The sequence below is a fragment of the Physeter macrocephalus genome, chromosome 14 (genome assembly GCF_002837175.3).
Source record: "Physeter macrocephalus isolate SW-GA chromosome 14, ASM283717v5, whole genome shotgun sequence".
In the NCBI taxonomy this organism is placed as follows: Eukaryota; Metazoa; Chordata; class Mammalia; order Artiodactyla; family Physeteridae; genus Physeter; species Physeter macrocephalus.
This window is the reverse complement of record NC_041227.1, coordinates 15378871-15400630: the sequence shown is the minus strand read 5'-3', so window position 1 is coordinate 15400630 and position 21760 is coordinate 15378871. Positions and strand designations below refer to the sequence as shown.

General features: G+C 47.2%; 1 protein-coding gene across 5 annotated transcripts in view; it reads left to right on the top strand.

Moving 5' to 3' along the window:
* TOX2 (TOX high mobility group box family member 2) overlaps positions 1-21760 on the top strand; it is a 136290-nt gene that overhangs the window by 40212 nt on the left and 74318 nt on the right. For all 5 annotated transcript variants that reach the window (XM_028499810.1, XM_028499809.1, XM_028499811.2 and 2 more), the window contains exon 2: positions 13808-13873. In XM_028499810.1, the coding sequence (XP_028355611.1) occupies positions 13808-13873 (66 nt within the window). The remainder of the gene's footprint in view (positions 1-13807; positions 13874-21760) is intronic.

Here is a 21760-nt window from a genome sequence, read left to right as displayed (position 1 = left end):
CAGTTTTGGGACTTGTTCCCAACCGCTCGGATGATAGATAATTGTCAAGTACAAATACTGGCCACTCTGGGCAGCCTGAGGCTCTAGACCTCTGACTGCAGCCCAGCCTCTGGGCAGAAGGCTGCGGATGGATAGCTCTGTGCCTTCGTGAGTAGCAGGGCAAGGCCACGGAAGTAGCACAGCCCAATCGTGAGAGCGTCAGCTCTGGAGGTGGACATCCTGGGTTTGAATCCTGACTCCACCACTTACTAGCTGTGTGGCCTTGGGCAAGCTGCTTAACCTCACTTGACCTCAGTTTCCTCATCTGTAAAATGGGAGCCTTAGAAGCAGTCACTCACCTTGTAGGTTGTTGTAAGAATTATATGAGTTAAAACTCGTACATCGATTAAACGAGTGCCTGACATATCGTAAGCAGGCTGTAAATGTTGCACAGATTAGTTAAAATGAATAAATGATCATAGCTGTAGTGGATGCTGTTGTAAGTCACCCAGATCCCTCCCCGATTGAGACACTCATTCTTCCAGCTGTGGAGAGGGTTGGCTGCTGCCACTCGCGGCCGAGTCTCTGGGTGTTGCCTTTGGTGGAAGGAGGGACCTTGTCCAAGGTTATCAGTCACCCTCCTCCAGGGCAGCCTGGACCCAATGGCTGGCCTGCTTGGGAATGCAGTGGCTCCTGCCTCAATTTAGGACATCTCTACAGAGCCATCCCGGCTCCAAAGTCTCCTTGGGACAGGCTGAGGCCTCTGTTGTGACTGCATCACAGTTCAACTCGCCCTCTGCACACCTGCTTCCCTCGGTCTGCTGTTTTGCTCCCCAATAAACTTTGAACTGGCAGATTTCACTCTGAGTCTGTTTCCAGGGAACCTGCCCTAAAACGACACGTAACCATCAGATGTGAATGGCCCTTAATAACCATCTTAAAACACAGACTTATTTTCCTTGCTGATTTTTCCAGGAGCTCTTTGAGGCGTGGCCTCAGAGCTCTCCGCGATCCCTGATCCCCATCTCTGGGTGGGTGCCATTTCTACACTCTATAGACGTGGCTCGGCGAGCTCCCTCTGTTCCGAGGGTCCTGGCTGAACATTTGAACGTGCATCGGTGGCTTCAGGACCACTCTTCAGGTGGGAAGAGAAAGGTCTAGCTGCTGAACGAACCACGAAACTTAAAACTGACTGAACTACAAAGGGCCCAGAGAGCCTCGCCCATTCAACCGTTCCACGTACAAATGGGGAGATTGAGGCCAGAGAGAGGAAGACCTTGTTCGAGGCCCCACAGTGAGTGGACACCTCTCCTCCCACCCTTGGAGCAGAGGGTGCTATGGGGAAATAGCAGGGCAGTCTGGTCTTAGGAGCCAGACATGTGGCAGTTGATAACAGCATTATAGGGTCCAATAAATGCTTCCATAGCTTCCCCCAAGCAGAGGGGCGGTCAGCTGGATCCAGGAGTGGGTATCAGCGATGGCTTCCTGTAGGGGAACAGCGCGGGAGTGATTGGGAGTTAACCGCAAGGAACAGAACAAGAAGGGAGATTCAGGTGGAGAGTACAGAGCCGCAGAGGCCAAGGTGTGTGGGAGAGTGTGGTCCATGCCAGGATCTCAGGACATCTCCAAAAGGCAGAACAGGGGAGGGCTGTGAGAGAGGAACGGGAGGGCAGCCTAGACAGTCAGGTTTGGCAGGATGGAGGTTTTTAAGTGCTTTGAATGCTACAGTAAAGAATTTACTTTTCCCCCAGTGGTGAGATGGACCTTGAAGGAGAATGACCTGGGCAGAACCAGACAGGGGGCTTATCTGTCGTGATCCCCACTGGCCCCTCACTGCCTTATCAAGTCTGTGCTTGGTCCATCGTTGTGGAATACATGAGTGGACAGATGAAAGAATGGAAGGTGCTGGAGAAAGATGGCGCCAGCTGCAGTTCAGGGGGAGAGGGGTGGGAGCACGGACAGCTCCTGATGGGGGAGGGTTTATCATTCAGAGCTGGGAGTGTGGGTCACCCTTCCCTACCCTAGAGAGGCCCACTGGCTCCAGCTTAGATGAGACGCGGACGTACTGGGAGTGCAGGTGGGACCAGCCGAGAATATGCGCGTTGGCACCTCCAGCTGCAGAAGCCTGGTGGAAGGCCATCAAAGTCTTGATCAGTCTGATCTGATGGGGTCCCGGTCCTGCTCTTGGACAGACCACACCCTGACCCACTTCTCGGGCCCCAGCTCCTTCCAGCCACAGGCAGCATTGGCAGCCCCCTTGGAACCATTCCCCCTCACAGCGGCCAAATGAAAATGTTTGTTGAAAACAACATGTGCATAATTAAAGCTTAATGAGTGCTTGTCTGTTTGGAATGTGCAATTAGATTTATAATCGGGGATGGGAGCAAGCTCCAAATGGCTTTAAATGGAGCTGAGAGAGAGGATAATTTTTGCCATAAATCTGCAGTAATGCAGACGGTGTGTAAGCTGCCACCAGTGGTAGAATCACAGGCCTGCCAGGCCATGCTGTGCCCTCTGAGAGACCCTGCCCTTGACAGCTGCTGGGGGGCTCAGTATCGGTCTTTGAGGTGGATCTGCTCTGGGTTGGACCTGGAGTTTCACCATGTCTTCCTGTCTCTGAGCTCTGTGATCTGAGGTGACAACGGGGAACTGAGGAATTGGTGCAAGTCCAGCTGCCCTGGTCCCCAGGTGTATTGGCCGGGCAAGGAAACCTGCATCATCACCATGTCACATCTGGTCTGGGATGTGGCTCCACACTTTGTCCTCTGCTGTATCCCAGCACTTAGGACTTAACATTTGTTGAGTGAATGAATGCCTCTGTACCAGCTGCTTGCCTTAAACGTCACTCTCCCTCTGTGGGCCTCAGTTTCCCCATATCTCTCATGGAGAATTGGATTCAGCTATTGCTGTCTCCAAGATTCTGGGTCTGGAGCAGATAGTGTCTGGGACAGCATCTCTGCCAGCACTGTCCAACAGACGTATAATGCAAACCACCTACATAATTTCAAATTCTTTAGTAGTCGCATTTTAAAAAGTAAAAAGAAACAGGTGAAGTTAATTTTAATAATATACTTTAGTTAACTCCATCTATCCAAAATGTTATCATTTCAGCATATAATCAATATAAATATACCAGTGAGGCATTTTGTATTCTTTTGTTGTTGTTGTTCTAAGTCTTTGAGACCTGGTATTGTTTTACATGTAAACACCTCTCCGTTTGGACCAGCCGTATTCCAAGTGCTCGATGGCCACCACGCTGGACAGGCCAGATCTAGAAGGAGGATGGTTCGAGCGAGCTGGGAAGGCCCTGCTTCCTTGTCTATAAAACGGGGGCAATGATTCCCACTTCTTGGAGGAGCCAGGTGCCTGGTAGCACTCTGCCACTGAAGTTGTATTGATCACTGTCTTTTTACATTACCTTCCAATATTTTTAATTGATAGAACACGTGGCACCATCCAAGCCATCTCTGGTCAGTGGTGGGGAAGCAGGTCCTGCAGTGGCTACAACACTGGGCTCACTCACGAGGCCCCCAGCCCCTCTGGCAGACCATGCCCAAGGCATTATCTTTCCTTCCTGGTAGACAAGGCCCCTGGCCCAGAGTCACGAGGTTACCTGCTCTGGTTCACACAGCTTGGAAACAGTGGAGGTGGGAAGCCAGTGTGGTCTTTTGGGGGTCCAGCAGCCTGGACTGCAGACTCAACTTGGGCTCGTCTTGGCTGTGTGGCCTTGGGCAGATCCCCTAACCTCTCTGGGCCTCAATCAGAGCTCTGGATTTCTTGGTGGGCAGAATAAGAATGTGCGTCACATCTGGCAAAGCACTGATAAAGAGAAAAACTTGTTTTTGGAGAGAAATTGATATCTGACATTTAGGAACAAAGCGCGAATGTCATCATCATAGAAGAAATTAGCCCCTAGTTGGACTGTCTTAAAAAGATTTTAATTTACAAATTTTATTTCAAATTACATATGGTGGGTGGAGGCATAAGAGGTTTTTTCCCACACTTAGGACCTTACAGGTTTGCATGAAGCCCCACTCAGTTTCTTCATCTACAGAAGGGAGGCAATTATAGCAAGCTTCTAGGGTTGTTGTAAGGTTTAAATAGTAGTATAAGTAATAGCTAACAATTTTGAGTGCTTTCTCTGTACCAGGCAAAGTTCTAAGCACATAAATTAATTTACTTAATCCAAGTGCTAGTCATGCCCATTTTCTGGATGAGGAAACTGAGACATAGTAACTTAGTTTAAAAGTTGCACAGCTTGAAAAGCAAGCACAAGATTTAGACCCAGGCAGCTTGGCACCAGAGCCCACGTTTGTAACCACTGTGCGGTCATCCTTCTTTGAGTGGTGGTGGACCTGGAGTTAAGCATACGGGGTCGGTCAGAGTTGGAGCCTGAGGCCCTATCCCTGTCCTCCATCTGCGCAGCGCCTCTCTGCCCCTCCCCCATGATCTCCCTGCTGTGATGTGTATCTCTCTGTGAGACTTCCACATAAAACCGCACTCTCGGCAGGGCCCAGGGTGCAGCTGCCACGTTTGCTGCCTCTATACTTTTGAACTGTTTTATCTGTGCAGAACGAGTGTTCTCATGGCCCACTGTGGGGGCAGGCGGGAGCGGTGTAGGCTGCTTTGATTGTTTCCTCTTTAGATCTCCATGAGGCATATCTCTTGGTGTCTGCAACTGGCCGGGCTGAGGACTTTGGTCTTTGCATCTTTGGTCTTTGATCTGTGTCTCTGTACAGAGGGGAGGGACAGCAGCTTCTACAGAACAACTGTTGCTTTGGTACCTGACATCAAGGGCAGATTCGGAACTGATTGGGTAGCTTTGGGCAAGCTCCCCAACCACCCTGAGCCTTGCCTTGCTCACGTCTACAATGGGGCTGGTCATGCAGCCTTGGGAATTCTGGGGCTTTCCAGTGAGATGACCAGGCACAGCTCTGGGATGAGGTCTGGAATAGAGTAGGTGCCCACTGGCCTGTGCTCACAGCAGCCTCAGGTGTCACGTTCCCTGCTCTTTGCCTGGCCAACTCCTATATGTTCTCCATCATGGGGCTTCCAAGTTATCCTTTTCAGGATACTTCTCTTGAAAGGCCCCTCTGCCTTCTTTCACTCCTCTGTGATAACTTTATCCTACCATTGTCACATTTGTCAAAGATGAGGCCATCATTTTATATCAGAAACAAGATGTTGAATTCATTGCTGTACTTTGCAAAGCTAGTCTGTCCAAATCAAGCAAGAGCTGAGTTTTGTAGGGTTTGGGGAAGCATGGAGTCCAGGGATGGGGGTACTTTCAGAAGCAGGAGGTTCTGGGAAAGGCTGACCCCCAGCTGTGGACATGTAGCTATTGGAGCGAGGCTGTTATTGATCGCTTGACTTTCAGAGTCTGGGTGGGTACAAAACTGTCACTGACCAATTGAGATGAGCGTCAGACAAGGTTTGCGGTTACTTGTTCCTGTTGTGGGACTATGGCCAAAGAATGGCCTGTCTTCCTTTCTCAGATTTGGAGAATAGGAACGTTTTATTCGCCCAAGCTTCTCCAAAGGACTGGGGGCTCCTTGAGGAGCTGTGTCATTATCATTACAGCATGGCTGGTGTCTGTACAATGTCAGGCACATGGTAAACAATCGCTAGATACCAGTCAACAAACAATGACAGTTGCCCCTTCTGTGACCTCAGAATCCCTTTGCTTTTACCTCTTTTCAGTGCCTTGTGACAAGGTTTATTTACGGTAAACTGCCAATGTTGGGAGTGTGTTACTCAGTACATTGTAGGTGCTTGGTGCCTGATATAAGGGCATTGACTGATTTCATTTTACCTCAGCATATTTAAATTAGGTCTTAGGGGCTTCCCTGGTGGCGCAGTGGTTGGGAGTCCGCCTGCCGATGCAGGGGACACGGGTTCGTGCCCCGGTCCGGGAGGATCCCACATGCCGCGGAGCGGCTGGGCCCGTGAGCCATGGCCGCTGAGCCTGCATGTCCGGAGCCTGTGCTCCGCAATGGGAGAGGCCACAACGGTGAGAGGCCCGCGTACTGCAAAAAAAAAAAAAAAAAAAAAAATTAGGTCTTAGATCTAGGAGTGGGAATGAATGAGGGAAAGACATGAGAGGGACGGGGTCAAAGTGAAAGGGCTCACCTTGAATGGGAGGGAGACACTTCACCTATTTAGACTAAAGGAAAGGAGGTCAGGATGGGTGTGATATTAATAATGTGGAGGAGGGGAGAGAGTTGAGGGAGTATCTGATGGTCTCAGAGACATAGGAGATACAGTCCTCTGCAAGACTGAGGGGCATTGGGGCTGATGAGGGAATAATAGTTTAGCATATAATAATAAAAGATAACATTTATTAAACACTTATCAAAAGTCATTACCATTATTAAGTATTATGTTACAGATATTATTAACTCATATCTGATATCTGATACAGAAACCTTATGAGGCAGTAATAATTAACTGCCATCGTTACCATTTTACAGGTGAGGAAACTAAGGCAAAGAGAAGTTAAATCCAAGGTCACACACAGCTAAGTAAGTGGTGGAACTGATACTCCTATTCAAGAATCAATGCTGTTGCCCAGTATATCACACTATACATGAATTAAGTACAAAGCTGGCTTGAGACGGGGGGCTTTACGATTGGGCCCAAGAACAGATTTATAGAAGCAAGCAGGACTGTTAAGGTTGGAGTGCATAGCCAGAAAAAAAAAAAAAAAAGACCTAGGAAGAGTTGGATTTCAGTGGATTGAGAAAGGGAGGAGGAGGGTGCTCCAGGCTGATGTTGGGGCAATGTGTGCAAAGGCAAGGGTGCTGGAGGTTCCTGCAGCCTTGAGGGATGCTGTGGGATCTGAGTCTCAGGGCTTGTTGTCATGGAGGGTCCTGGATGCCAGAGTCAATGATGTGGAGTCACTGCAGGGTTTTGATCTGAGCAGTGAAATGATTGCCGGAAGATTGCTAATGATAGCCAGGGTGAAAGATGGGTTGGGTTGGAAGAAGCTGAGCAGAAAGCTTCTGCTGGTGATTGGATCAGGAGGATGTAGAATGGAAGGGGTCCAGAGTCACCCCAGAGGTACTGACAGTGTACTCTGTAGAGGTGACATCTCTCGTGATGGCAGACCACCAGAGAAAGAGCGGGCTTCTACACGTGTCGTGGGTTCAGTGTTGGGTGTGTTGAACTTGAGGTACTCATGGACCAAATAGGGGAAATGTTCAGGGGAAATGGTGCATTGCAATCTGGAGGTAACTTGGCTGAAGGTGAGTGTTTGAAACTCAGTGACGTGTTGCAACCCTAAGAAGCCATGGCATCATCCAACGAAAGTGTGAATCGAGGAGGAAATACCAGACCTATCTATCCACCCACTATTCAGCCCATTCCATTAGCTCAGGCATCCCACACACCCATTCCAGCCATCCGTTTATCTCATCTACCATCCTAATCATCTTCCTGTCACACCTGTCTCTTCACACTCACCCAGCCACCCATCTCATTCATCCATTCAGCCCACCTTCTAATTCCATCTGTCCAACCACTGAGTCATCTCTTTGTCCACTGACCCGTCTATCCCACTCATTCCCACCACTCATCTCCCCACCCCCCCTTCATCCATCATCCATCCATCCGTCTGTCCACTCATCCGTGCACTGCACCCATACACCTACCCGCCATCCATCCACTCATCTCCTCCATCCCAACTATTTACTTCTCTATTCACCACCAGCCACCTGTGACTTCTGAGCACTCAAAATGTGGCTAAGTCTAAACTGAGACGTACTGTAAGGTAGAATACATACTGGATTTCAAACACAGTATCAAAAAAAGACTGTAAACTGTCTCATTTACAATTTTTCTATTGATCACATGTTGAAACCAATATTGTTGATATACTGGGTTAAATAAATGTCTTTAAAATTAATTTCACCAGTTTATACTTTCTTTTTAAACTTTATTTATTTATTTTTAAATTTATTTTTAATTTTAAAAAAAATTTTGGCCGTACCACACGGTGCGGCATGTGGGATCTTAGTTCCCTGACCAGGGATCAAACCCGCGCCCCCTGCACTGGAAGCGCGGAGTCTTTTTTTTAATTCTTATTTTTTTAGTTTTTATTGGGGTATAGTTGCTTTACAATGTTGTGTTAGTTTCTACTGTACAGCAAAATGAATCAGCTCTATGTATACATATATCCCCTCTTTTTTGGATTTCCTTCCCATTTAGGTCACTGCAGAGCATTGAGTAGAGTTCTCTGTGCTATACAGCAGGTTCTCATTAGTTATCTGTTTTATACATAGTATCAGTAGTGTATATATGTCAATCCCCATCTCCCAGTTCATCCCACCCCTCCCCTTGGTATCCATACGTTTGTTCTCTACATCTATGTCTCTATTTCTACTTTGCAAATAAGATAATCTATACCATTTGTTTAGATTCCACATATGTGTGTTAATATATGATACATGTTTTTCTCTTTCTGACTTACTTCACTCTGTATGACAGTCTCTAGGTCCACGCACATCTCTACAAATGACCCAATTTCATTCCTTTTTATGGCTGAGTAATATTCCAGGAAGCGTGGAGTCTTAAGCACTGGATGGCCAGGGAAGTTCCTTTTTTTTTTAAACTGTGGCTACTAGAAAATTTTATATTACACATGTGGCTTGCTTTATATTTCTGTGGGACTGTGCTGATTTGTACCATCCATCCATCCATCCATCCATCCTTCATTCCCTCCCTTCCTTCCATCCATTCATCTACCCAGTTACCACATTTGTCCATGACACAGATGTTTAATTTCTACCTCCTGTGAATCAGTGGCTCTGTGGGTCATCAGAATAAGGAAACAGAGGCTTCGAGCAGTTACAGAGCTTTTTGCCCAAGGGGCACAGATGGAGCTAGCATCATCTGACTCGCTAAAATCAGGGCGTCTCACCTTTCACCTTGGCTGCCTGTTTGCTTAAAGATAGAAAAGGGATCTATCCTTTTCTTTTTGCGTGTGGGGGTGGGGGGGTTGGCTGTTGGACTAGAGGACCAGCTGCCCCTCTCGCCGAGGGGACCACACGTTGTGGGGAGAGACAGACCCTTCAGAAGCCTCTCCTTGGTGGCCGTCATGAAAGGGTTATCCCCACAAATTCGCTATTTGCAAAAATGTGGATTCTTTCAGATTCCCAAACTCATTTCCATGACAAAACTCTTGGGAAGAGAAGATGAAGGGCTGGCTTTCGCAGAACAATCTTCCAGCTGTAATGACGACTGAAGATGGCGCTGGGAAAAGGAATTATAATTAGAATATGAAATGGGGAAAATTAATCTATTCCAGTCAGTGGTAAGAGATGTTCTCCTGGCATTTCGTGGAAATTCTTAGGCCGTTGTTCCCCACCCTCCTGAAACACACACACACTTTTTTTCCCACATTTTAAAGGGCGTGGAAGGTTGTATGGTGTGAAAAAAGATTTTTGACTGAGGGCCTGAGAAACTGAAATACGCACAGAATTTAAGTTCTTCAGTGTCTTTGTGTGTCTCTACATGCGCGGGTCGTATGTGTTTGTGGGCACGTTTCTCTGAGTTATGCACGTATTCCATTGCAGATGGGTGGGGTACTTCCTCTCATCTGGGCACCCCTCCCTCCGTGTGTGCAGGCTCTGGCGGTGGCGTACCAGTCCCGTAAAGGGCCTGTGCTGTGTTCGCTGATGCTTGTGTTCTGGACGTCTTTGTCTGTGATGGTTGGTGCTGCCCATGCATGTGGTATGTGTGTAACTGAGTGCTGTCTTGAACACTCTGTTGTGTGTGACGTGGGCCCCCACCAGTCGGTGATGCATATGTTGTCGCCACGCTTGGGCACACTGTGTGTCGTATACCTTTGTGTGGTGCTCACTTAGCATCACCGCCGTGCAGTGGGTGTCCACGCGGGCGTTTTCAGTCTGTTTGGTGCGCGCGGAGGAAGAGGGGGCTCTTCGGTGACTAGGCTTTGAGACTTCTCCCCTTGGCACGCAGGTTCTTTCCTCCAGAAAGCCCCCCCACCCCAAGAGGAGGGTTGAGGGGGTAAGTCTCAGGCCTTAGGGCCCTGGGGGCCAAGCCAGGGGAAGCCTGGGAGGTTTCGGAGTCCCCTTCCCTCCTTCCTTCCCCCTACAAGGGCTCGGAGGTGGTGGAGCGCTGGACAGAGGTGGGCAGAGAGCAGACATCACCCACCCAACCAGCACCTTGGGGCCTCTGTTCATAGCTGCTCAGTAGCTGAGTCCTGTGCTCCAGGACACCATGCAAAGCACCCAGGGGCGACCGGATGGAGGCTGACCCAGGCCCTGCCTTGGGAACCTCTGCCAACTTCTCAGATTTTCCTTGAAGCAGGAAGCAATCTTCGCTCTGGCATGTGGCTGCTCTTTCTTGTTTGAATAAACAGGTGAATGCAGAAGCCCACTTGAGGGGGCTCTGATGACCTCATGGGGACCCACTGCTCAACCTCTTCACTACTGCCGGCACACATGCCTCAAAATCCAGGGTCTCTGTTCCTCCCCAGCACCATTCCCCACTGCTCACTGCGGGGAGTTCCTCCCTCTGCGAAGCACGACCGCGTACACATCCAACACCTAGTATGTGCCAGGCCCCGGCAAATGATTGGCTATGTGTGTGTATGTGTGTGTGGGGGGGTGCAGCCAGGCCATGATCCCTGCCGCCAAGGAGCTTACAGCCTCATGGGAGAGGCCAAGCCCAGGAAGCAAACAGACCACTCTGCAGTGCAGTGTCTCCCTAACTGCGTGATCTTGGGGCAACTGTTTATCCTCTCGACCTGTTTCCTTGGTTTGAAACACTGGTTGTTGTGAGGGTTAAATGAGCTCTTTTATGGAAAGCATTTTGCTCGGTGCCAAGCATATTCATTCATTCACCAAATATTTGTTCATTGCCTGCTGTGCATGTCGGGGGGAGAGAGCGGACCAGGGTGTCTTCGTTCTAGCCAGCATTTAATAAATGGGATATTACACAGTGTTTGGGGGATATCTTTCCCTCTGCTCCTTTAATACACGTCCCTGTACTTTTAATCTATACCATCCTGTTTGATGACTGTTGCTTTATAAAATGTTCCAAATACCCGGTTAAATTTCTTCCCCCTCCACTTCCCATCATTCTTTCTTTTAGAACATACATATAAATTACGTGTGAGTTTTTAAAAGGTCTTACTTTTATCGAAGAATATGTAGCCATGGTGACACGTCTCATAAGTACCCAGCAGCTTTTGTTGAGAGCGCTCTACCCTGCCTAAGTCGTAGTCCCGTTCCTGATGCCAGTCTGTGTCAGGTGTTGTGGGATTTGGAGATGACCAGGACACAGTTCCAGCCTCCATGCTGCTCCCGCTCTGGGGCAGGAGACAGATATGGAGACAATCTGTGTTGTTAGAGGGACACCCAAAGGAGGTGAAAGCATGGCAGGCCTCTTGGAGGAGGTGTTTCTGAGCAGAGCCTTGAAGCCTGAGCTCCGGGGGTACAGTGTGGTAGATGGAGCCTTGCATTTGGGGTCATGCCCAGACTCTAGGCATGGCATGGCCTTTTCTTTTGCAAATCCAGCAGTCACCAAAGGACTCTGACCATCCTTGTGTTGGGAAGGCACTTGGGTATAAACCCTAATCCCACTACCCCGATGGAAAGATTGGCCTGGTAAAGACAATGTGAGTGATGTAGTGGCTGTTTCATTCATTCATTCAACAAGCATTTATTGAGTATCTGCTCTGTGTCAAGCACTATTCTAGGTATCTGGGAGGCATCAGTGTACAGACAGACTAAGAGCCCGACCTCAAGTCCCCTCCATTTTCGTAGGGGAAATCCAGCTGTAAGCAATGAACGTGGTAAATGAGTAAATTACGTAGAAAGCCAGAAGATAAAGGGGCTGTGGAACGATGAACAAGGGCAAGCAGGGCAAGGGAGTTGGGGGTAGTGGGCTTCAGAGCCCACGGAGGTAGGAGGCTGGCATCTGAGCCGTTGTTAGGAAAACCTCTCTGAGCGAAGAGGGTCTGGATGAACTGATGATTGCAGGATTGTGGACTTTTCCAACCTCCATGAGGGCTGCTTGGTGATGTCCATCCAAATTACAGACGCACACACGGTTAGATGCCGTGATTATACAGACTAATCCTATAGATAGACTCACACCCATGCAAAATGATGGATGTACAAAAATATTCACGGAGCAATGTGGAAATAGCAAAAGACTGGAAACAACTCAGCTGCCCACATGCTTAACTAGTTAAATATATATGTTACAGGCATGCTGTGGCATACTAGGTACCAGAAAACAAAATTATGTCCTGACATAAAACACTTTCCAGGATGTGTTGCTAGGAGAAAAATAAGGTGCGAAATGGTGTGTATAGTATGCTGTCATTTCTGTGAAAGCAACGACTCTAATGCATATACAGAGACTCTCTCTGAAAGGATGTATAGGAAGCTGGTAGATGCAACTGTTGTCTCTGGAGAGGGGCGGTGAATGCCTGGGAGGTGGGGAGAGGCGACTTTTCACTCTGTTGCTTTTTGTACTTTGGGAATTTTGAACTATATGAATATAACCTAATAAAAGGGTTTTTTTCAATTACAGTAAACTGGCCAGCTGCTGTTGGTGCCCCCCCTCCCCCAAATCCCTTTACTGTCCAGCACAGCCTACTCCCATCTGCTGTGAGCACTGGCTAAAAACGGCTCACAGCTGGCACAATTCTCTGGAGAACTGTCCTTGGCCAAATGGGGGCCACCCTTCTCAGGTTGTGACTCCTTCTGTCCCTTAAGGACATCCCATAGCCAATGACTGATGTACATGGGCTACAAAAGTGCAGCCTCTTGCCTCATGCTGGGACTAACTCTGTGGTACCATCCATGCCCCAGAGCTTGTGGTGGGATCAGGCTACAGTGACTCTCCAGCTGGGACCACATCCTTGCTTAGCTCCTTCCCCTGTCCTATCCTGATCCCTCCCTCCCTTAACAGGTTATTTCTAAAGAGCACTTCTCAAAGATCACATGCATTTGAACCCTTGTCTCAGGCTCTGCTTCTAGAGAACCCGACCCAAGACACTTGTCTCAAGCGAAGGGAACTGGAATTGAGCCAAGTGCTTTGCACGTTTCAGTGCAGCATCCCCTGGAGAGAGGACTACTGTCGTTATCCCCATTTGACAGATGTGACACCTCAGAAGTTCAGACACCAGCTCAAGATCACACATCAGGGAAAAGGGGAGCCAGTGGCCCCAGAGCCCCTGCTTCTCCCGCTACACCTGCTCCCTCTTGCGGACAAATCTTCCCAACTCCAGCCTTGGCAGCTGCTCAGAGCACAGGGTGTAGTTCCTGTTCATGGTTTTTACCACAGTCCTCACTGCCTAAGGGTCAAAGGTGAGGGGGCAGAGCCACTTGGGATGGTAAGACCCAGAGGATGGGTCGGGGGCAGGCTGTCCTGATCCCAAGGCTCTGGAGACCTTGGCCTCTCTCCAGCTTGTGGAATTCCAGCTCTAGCTGAGAGCCTGATGTCATTTTGGTCAGGAGAAATATTTGCATACTTCCAGAGATGGGGAGCTCAGTATCTGACAAGGCAACCTGACACATATATGGACAAGGTATAAAGGGCAGAAAGGTTTTCCTCTCTGCATCCTAAGTGTGATGAACCCAAGCCATCAGAGGTCACAGAATAAGGACTGCTCCTTCTACCCTAGAGGGAGTCCTACTGAAATGGGGACTGGGCATCTTGGGCTCAGTCTTTGCTTCTCCAGGCTCCAGATTCTTCTCCCCTCAGTGCTTTTCGTCCCCTGACCTCCTCTGGTTTCTCCTGGGCCCTTCCTGAGAACATTTTCCTCAGAGCTGCCTCTCTTTCTCTGTTCCAGTTTGATGGTGAGAGTGCCTACGTGGGGATGAGTGACGGAAACCCAGAGCTCCTATCAACCAGCCAGGTGGGTGCCCCATCCTCCCTGTCTAGCCTTGGGCTGGCTGGAGCCAAGCTGCTCCCGGGGTGGGATGGGAGGGGTGCAGCGCAGGAGGCTCAGCCCACTATTGTCCTCTCTTAGAATGATCAAGAATATCAGTTGAGTCTCCCTCAACTGGGCAGTCAAACTGGGGCTGTAGAGTTTTCTGTACATCAACTCCCTGGCTACTGTTGGCTCACAATGGGCATCGCTGAAAACTTGATAAAACTCGAGATGTGTTGTCTGCACTCTCCGTGCACAGAGGGCAAGTTTTCAGCAGCAACAAATAGAGATGTCACATGCTCTCTGGTGCTGCGTGCCTCTCGTCACCACACAGCACCCGTGGGGGCAGATGTTGGTGTGAAGTTGCTCACACGCACGTATCAGCATTCGGGGCTCTCCTGCCCACCTGGAGTTGTCTAATGCCGCTGGGGAGGATTGTGGACATGTTGAAAAGGGAGGAGAGCAGAGGCTTTCTGGGCAGCTTTTCTTGGTGGTGAAGGGGGTGCTGTGTCATCCCTGGGCAAGACTGTCCCCAGCTCCAGCCCAGCCCCTTGGGAGTCCCAGATGCCAGTTGGACAGATTTGCCACTGAGAGCCTGGTCTCTGGAAATTAAGGTTTCTCTCAGCTGGGAGCATCCTCGCTAGAGACTCAGATGCCAGAGAGGGTCCTCACTGTAGTCTGGGACCCCATGGAGGGCCCCACAAACATCCTGGAAGATGCTTCCCTAAAGCAGTGGCACCTGCTGGGTGGCAGCAGCTCAGGGTGCTGGATGGAGGGCAGAGGGGTTTCATAGCTGCTGAGAAACTTGGGGAGCTGGAGGACAAGCCTGTCCCTGGAGCTGCTGTCCTCCCCCCTGGCTGTGTAGTCGTGGAGGTCATGGCAGTCCAAGTTGGGTGGCTGGGACCACATTTTCCAGCTGGGGAAACAGAAGCCTATTAATTCACAAACATTTATGTGCCCTACTCTGTGAGAGGTACTGTAGGGGACACAGATGAGAGAGACATGGGCTTGTGGCCCTTAGGGAACACTGCCAGTGAGGGAAGATACTGTTGTCATCCCAGCGTGGTGTGGAAGCTCCTCTGTTACAGGGCGCTGCAGCCCCCTCCTCTGCCTGTGGGCCCGCCAGGCCATACCCCTTCTATGGCCTGTGACCGTGTGAGCACCAGGGGGGCTGCTGAAAAGCTGCCTGTATATTGCTCTGACTTGTGCCAAGCTGCAGGAACCGGTGAGCCAGACTCCAGTCCTGGAAATGCTCATTTTGGAAGAGATCACAGAAGTCACTGAATTGTCCATAATCTACTTGGAAATGTGATTGTCTCAAGAGACCAGAGTTTACTCCTGAACACCTTATCCGAGCCCTTTCACAGTGTTTCAACTGCATTTTGCTAACATCCTGAGCCTGGGCTCTCAGAACCGCGCTATGCTGGAGTTGGCACTGGCTCAGTCCCTGGTGGAGAGGGTTGGTTCTGTGCTTCCACCAAGAAGGGCACGTGGGACTCAGTGGGGCTCCGCGTCTGCTCTAGGCTTGGGCAGAGGGGGGCACAGTCCTCTGCAGGGTAGAGAACAAATAAATGTCCCCCCGCCAAGTTGCTAACAGTAGCTTCAACTGTTCACCCAACACTCGACAGTTTGCCCTTTTCTCAGTGGTTATTTCAACTTTCACGACCGCTTTGAGACGTACCATGAAGAAGTAAGACAGTATCGTTAACCCCATTTCATAGATGAGGCAACTGAGGCTCAAGGATGTTGACTGACTCAGCCAGGGAGCAGTACAGATGGAATCTGAACCTGCAGGGCTGGGACTCAAAACTCCACACACCTTGCTGTGTCTGTGGAGAGCTCCGTTCCCACTTCAAGGCTGCCACCAACTTGCTTCAGCCTAAATGTCACGTCCTTAGAGAGCTCTTGGTGACCCCCAAATCCAAATTAGGTCCCTTCTCTGTAATTCTGTCTCATGGTACCATGTCCTTTTAGTTCACAGTGTTTGTCACTGTTGTTGTCTGCTTTTTTGTGGGATGACTTGAATAACATCTGGTTTCTACCCTAGACTGTGGCCTCCCTGAGAGCAGGATCTGGTCTCTCTTATTCACTGTTGTGCCCTGTTGGGCCATAATGCCTGGCACAAAGGAGGCACTCAGGAAATACTTATGTAATGAATGCATTTCCTTAACGGTGTAATGAGGTGGTTGGACTCCATAAGGGTCCTTCCAAGTCTCTTGTGCTGTCACTCAGAGAGTCTGCCTAACTTAGAACTTTACAGAGAAGATATCAGGATTCTCTGAGTCCACGTGGTGGCACAAGCCAACCTTGACGTGAGCAGACTTAGCAATTACAATCTAGACTTATTATAGTGTATCAGTTAGCTTTTGCTGCATAACGTGCACCCCCCAAAATTAGTGGCTTAAAACAATAAATATTTATCTAGTTCATGATTCCATGGCTTGGCAATTTGGTTGAGTTGAGCTGGGTGGCTCTTCTGGTCATGGCTAGGATCATTTAAGTGGCAGCATTCAGCAGCCAGGTAGGCTGTGGGCTGATTGGTACGGAGGACTCCCTTCTATGCCAGATGGTCTCTTGTGCTCCAGCAGGCTAGCCTGAATTTGTTCACGTGGTGGGAAAAGGGCTCCCAGAGCAGCAAGAGCCAAAGCTGCAAGACATCTTGAGGTCTAGGCTTCCAACTGGCATATGACTACTTCTAACATATTCTAGAATGTGGTCAAAACAAGTCAAAGGGCCAGTCTAGAGTCAGGGAATGGGGAAATAGACTCTGTTGATGGGAGGTGCTGCAAAGCAGTGTGGTCTTTTAACAAACTAACACATATGGGAAGCATGTGCCACGTAGTTCACACTGATTTTGCTGAAGAGTAAGACTCCTCTGGGACCTGCAGCTCCTGTGGCTTGGTGGGGCTCCACTGGCCTCTAGCTTTTTTTTTTTAATTATTGAAGTATAGTTGATTTACAACGTTGTGTTAGTTTCAGGTATACAGCAAAGTGATTCAGTTATTATATATATATAAATATATGTATATATATTCTTTTTCAGATTCTTTTCCATTATAGGTTATTATAAGCTATTGAATATAGCTCCTTGTGCTCTACAGTAGGTCCTTGTTGTTTATCTATATTATATATAGTAGTGTATAATCCCAAACTCCTAATTTATCCCTCCTTCCCTTTTCCCCTTTGGTAACCATAATTTTGTTTTCTATGTCTGTGAGTCTATTTCTGTTTTGTGAATAAGTTCATTTGTATCATTTTTTTAGATTCCATATATAAGTCATATCATAGGATATTTGTCTTTCTCTGTCTGGCTTATTTCACTTAGTATGATAATCTCTAGGTCCATCCATGTTGCTGCAAATGGCAATATTTTATTTGTTTTTTATGGCTGAGTAGTATTCCATTGTGTATATTTACCACATCTTCTTTATCCATTCATCTGTAGATGGACAAGGCCTGTAGTTCTTAATGGCAAAAGTTCTGTATCTTTCCTTCCAGTCTCTTCCCTGTAATGCTTGCTTGAACCCACACATGCACATTTGTACATGAATACCCAGTCATGGTGTATGGCCTCATCAGCTGTAGGAATTGTATTGTCCCAATTATTGAAGGATTGACATACACATGTGGGCAAATGAAGGTCTCATAGCTGATAGAGGATTCTGAGGATAAACACTGTAAATGGCATGAAATGCATTTTATAAATACAGTTAAATACAAGCTTCATCTATTCACCACGTGTTTATTGGGCACCTTCTATGTGCAAAGCTCTATATGTAAGCAGGAGGCCATTTCTGGAAGATGTTTGCTTCCAGAAAGTGCAATTTTATCATGTTAAAAACCTGCTCTTTAATTTAACCTTCTCCTGAAACACCATCTTCTTTATCTCTGCAGCTGAGACAGAGGTTCCTACAGGATATGTATTAGCCAACTGTGTCCCCTTGTAAAAACTTTCAAACTAGTTCTCATGGGCTTGAAGTTTCTTTTGCAAATGCTTGCTTCATTGTTTGCTTTTTGCAAGTCTCTCCAAAATTCCTGAATAGCTGCCTTAGTTTTCACGTATTATCACTTTTCCTACCTCCCTGGACCTTGAGTTTCTTTTGTACCAGACTTTCCTGGGTGGTCTGAGCCCGAGATGCAGTTGTCAGGCATGGTTTCTGGCCCATCAGCAACTTCTAGGGGTGGAGGGCCCAGTAGAGATCAGCTCTTTCCCCTCCTGAGAGGATTCCCCATTCAGGAGTTACAGGGATTGATATTTCCTGGTTAAGTGATCCAGAAAGAGTCTCCCTCTTCCTGGGATGAGGGCGAAGAGGAAAGGAACTAGGCTTGGGTTTTAGCAGTCCTGGATTCAAATTCCAGCTTTTCCACATCCCAGCCAGATGCCCTTGTGTAAGTTATGTCAGCTTTCTGTCAAATGGGAGGAGTAATGACTGCCTCCTAAGGTGTTTTGAGAAGTAAACAAGGAGTGCGATGTGGATTCTGTTGGTACCTCCCCTGCAGATTCCCTTCATCAGCTCAGGACATCCATTATCCAGGTGTTGTGAGTATTGGCTGTTACCTAGTCACAGCTGACCCTTCCTTAGAGAATTCTCTGCCAAACGGGAACCATGAACCAGGAAGGGGAATGGGAGATGGTCTAGAAGGTCCCACCCCTTGTCTCTAGGGGGACCAACTGGGCCACTCCCCATGGAGTTCCAGCCAACTCTAGCTGAGACCACATCCTTACTCAGCTCCATCACATGCCCTCTCCTGCTTCCCTCCCTCCCCTTTGCTAAAGTCACTTCTCAGTAAGTTACTCTCATGGGAATCCCCGTCTCAGCTCTACTTCAAGAGAATCTAACCTAAGATAGCATGTAAAGTACCAGTGTTCAAAAAAACTACCTATGTCTTCTTTTTATTGTTTTTATTACCATAAATAATACTTTGGTCACATGAGACGAACCTCTGGTCACTTCTGTGCTCATTTACAGTTTTGCGCCTCTGTGTGCGGTGTTTCCTCTGATGGGAATCCCCTGGCCATTTTTACCCAGCAAATGCCTATTTGTTCTTTCATGGCCACTGCAAATGTCACCTCCTCATTACGGCCTTCCTAGCTGTCTGTGGGTAGAGTTTTCCACTCTCATGGCTGTAAATACCACTTCTTTTTTTTTTTTTTATTGAAGTATAATTGATTTACACTGTTGTGTTAGTTTCTGGTGTACAGAAAAATGAGTCAGCTATGTATATATAGACACACACACATATATATATACACTCATATATTCTTTTCCATTATGGTTTATTACAGGATATTGAATATAGTTCCCTGTGCTATACAGTAGGTCTTTGTTGTTTATCTATTTTATATATAGTAGTTTGTGTCTGCTAATCCCAAACTCCTAATTTTTCCCTCCCCCACCCCATTCCCGTTTGGTAACCATGTCTGTGAGTTTGTTTCTGTTTTGTAAATAAGTTCATTTGTATCATATTTTAGATCCCACGTATAAGTGATATCATGTGGTATTTGTCTTTCTCTTTCTGACTTACTTAGTATGATAATCTCTAGGTCCATCTGTGTTGGTGCAAATGGCATTATTTCATTCTTTTTTATGGCTGAGTTATATATATATATATATATATATATATATATATATATATATATATACGCCACATCTTCTTTATCCATTAATCTGTCGATGGACATTTAGGTTGCTTCCGTGTCTTGGCTATTGTAAATAGTGCTGCTATGAACACTGGGGTGCATGTATCTTTTTGAATTAGAATTTTCTTCGGATATGTGCCCAGGACTGGGTTTGCTGAATCACATGGCAACTCTGTCTTTAGTTTTTTTAAGGAACCTCCATACTGTTTTCCATAGTGGCTGCACCAATTTATTTTCCCACCAACAGTGTAAGAGGGTTCCCTTTTCTCCATACTCCCTTCAGCATTTATTATTTGTAGGCTTTTTAATGATATCCATTCTGACCAGTGTGAGGTGATACCTCATTGTGGTTTTGATTTGCATTTCTCTAATAATTAGAGATATTGAGCATCTTTTCATGTGCCTATTGGCCATCTATAAATACCACTTCTGCTAAATATTTCAGACTTTGTTTTAAGAACTATTGAAAGAGGGGCTTCCCTGGTGGCGCAGTGGTTAAGAATCTGCCTGCCAATGCAGGGGACACAGGTTCGAGCCCTGGTCCGGGAAGATCCCACATGCTGCGGAGCAACTAAGCCCGTACGCCACAGCTATTGAGCCTGCGCTCTAGAGCCTGTGAGCCACAACTACTGAGCCCACCCATGTGCCACAACTGCTGAGCCTGCGCTCTAGAGCCCGTGTTCCGCAACAAGTAAAGCCACCGCAGTGAGAAGCCTGTGCACCGTAACGAAGAGTAGCCCCCGCTCTCCACAACTAGAGAAAGCCCACACTCAGCAACGAAGACCCAATGCAGCCAAAAATAAATAAATAAAATAAATTTTTAAAATTAAAAAAATAAGAATTATTGAAAGAGCTTGTGTGTGTGTGTGTGCACGCGTGTGTTAGAGAGAGAAAACTGGCACATGACTACTTCCAGCATATTTTATTAGTCAAAGCACGTTACTGGGCTTTGTTAGTGAGAGACAGAGAGAGACTGAGATTGAATGATGTGATCAGATTTGCAGTTTTAAAAGCTCTCAGTGGCAAGAGTGGATACAGGAAGACCAAACGGGAGGGTGTGGTAATAGTCCAAGTGAAGGATCATATATTGTCCTAGATTGTGTAGAGGCAAAGAGGAGATGGGAAGAAGTGGATGGATCTGAGATGTGTTTTGGAAATAAAGCCGGAAGATCTTGATGATGATGGATGCAGAGGGAGAGAGAAATAAGGGAGTAAAGGATGACTCCCAGGCTTCGAGTCTGTTTCCCAGCGTGATGATACAGCTTTCTAAGCTGGGGATGGTCTGGGGAGGTGCAGGTTTGATGAGGCCGGACTTGGACATGTTCCATTTGAGATGTTCATCCAAGTAAAGATGTCTAAGTAGCTAGATGGTTGTATAAGTCTAGAGCTCACTGGGGAACTGAACTTGGAAGTCCTCAACTTATGGTATTAAAACCTTGAGAGAACGAAATTTATGGAGAGAGAGGAGGGTGAGAAGAGTAGGGAACCAATGACTCTTAAATGTTGAGCTCTAACATTTGAAGGCAAAGTAGAGGAGAAGACAACTGTGAGATAGGTTGAGAAGCAGTGGCTGGAGAAGTAGGAGGAGAACATGGAGTCTTAGAAGCCAAGGGCAGTGTTCCAAGAAGGAGGGAGGGGATCTGGGGAAAAATGATGTTGGATCCAGCTACTTCCCTATCAAAGGATAAACTTTAAATAAATCAAAGATTTAAATGTACTCAAGGAAACCACAAAGGCACCAGAAAAAAAAAAATCTTTAAGGTATACTTTACAACTTCAGAGTGGGAAAGGCATTTCCACGACTCAGAGTCTTAAAAGAGAAGACATAAAAATTGACCATAAATTAAAATACAAAACAACTTTGGTATGTTCAAGACACCATAAGTAAAGTCAAAGACAAATGAAAAATTGGGCAAGAATGTTTTCAACTTATGGTATACTGAAAGGACTGATTTGCCTCATATGTAAAGAGTTCCTAGAAATCAATTCAAAACCCTGGTAGAAAAATGGGCAGGAGATATGAACTAATAGTTTACAGAGAAAGAAATATAAATGGATCTTAAATATATGACAAAATGCTAAAAATAGTTCATAAGAGAAGCGAAACTACCATTTTTCACCTATTAGATTGGCAAGAATCCAAAGGTTTGATAAGGCACTGTGCTGGAGCCCCTGAGGGGAAAGAGGCACTTTTTATACATCACTGAAAGGAAAGTAAATTGGTATAACCC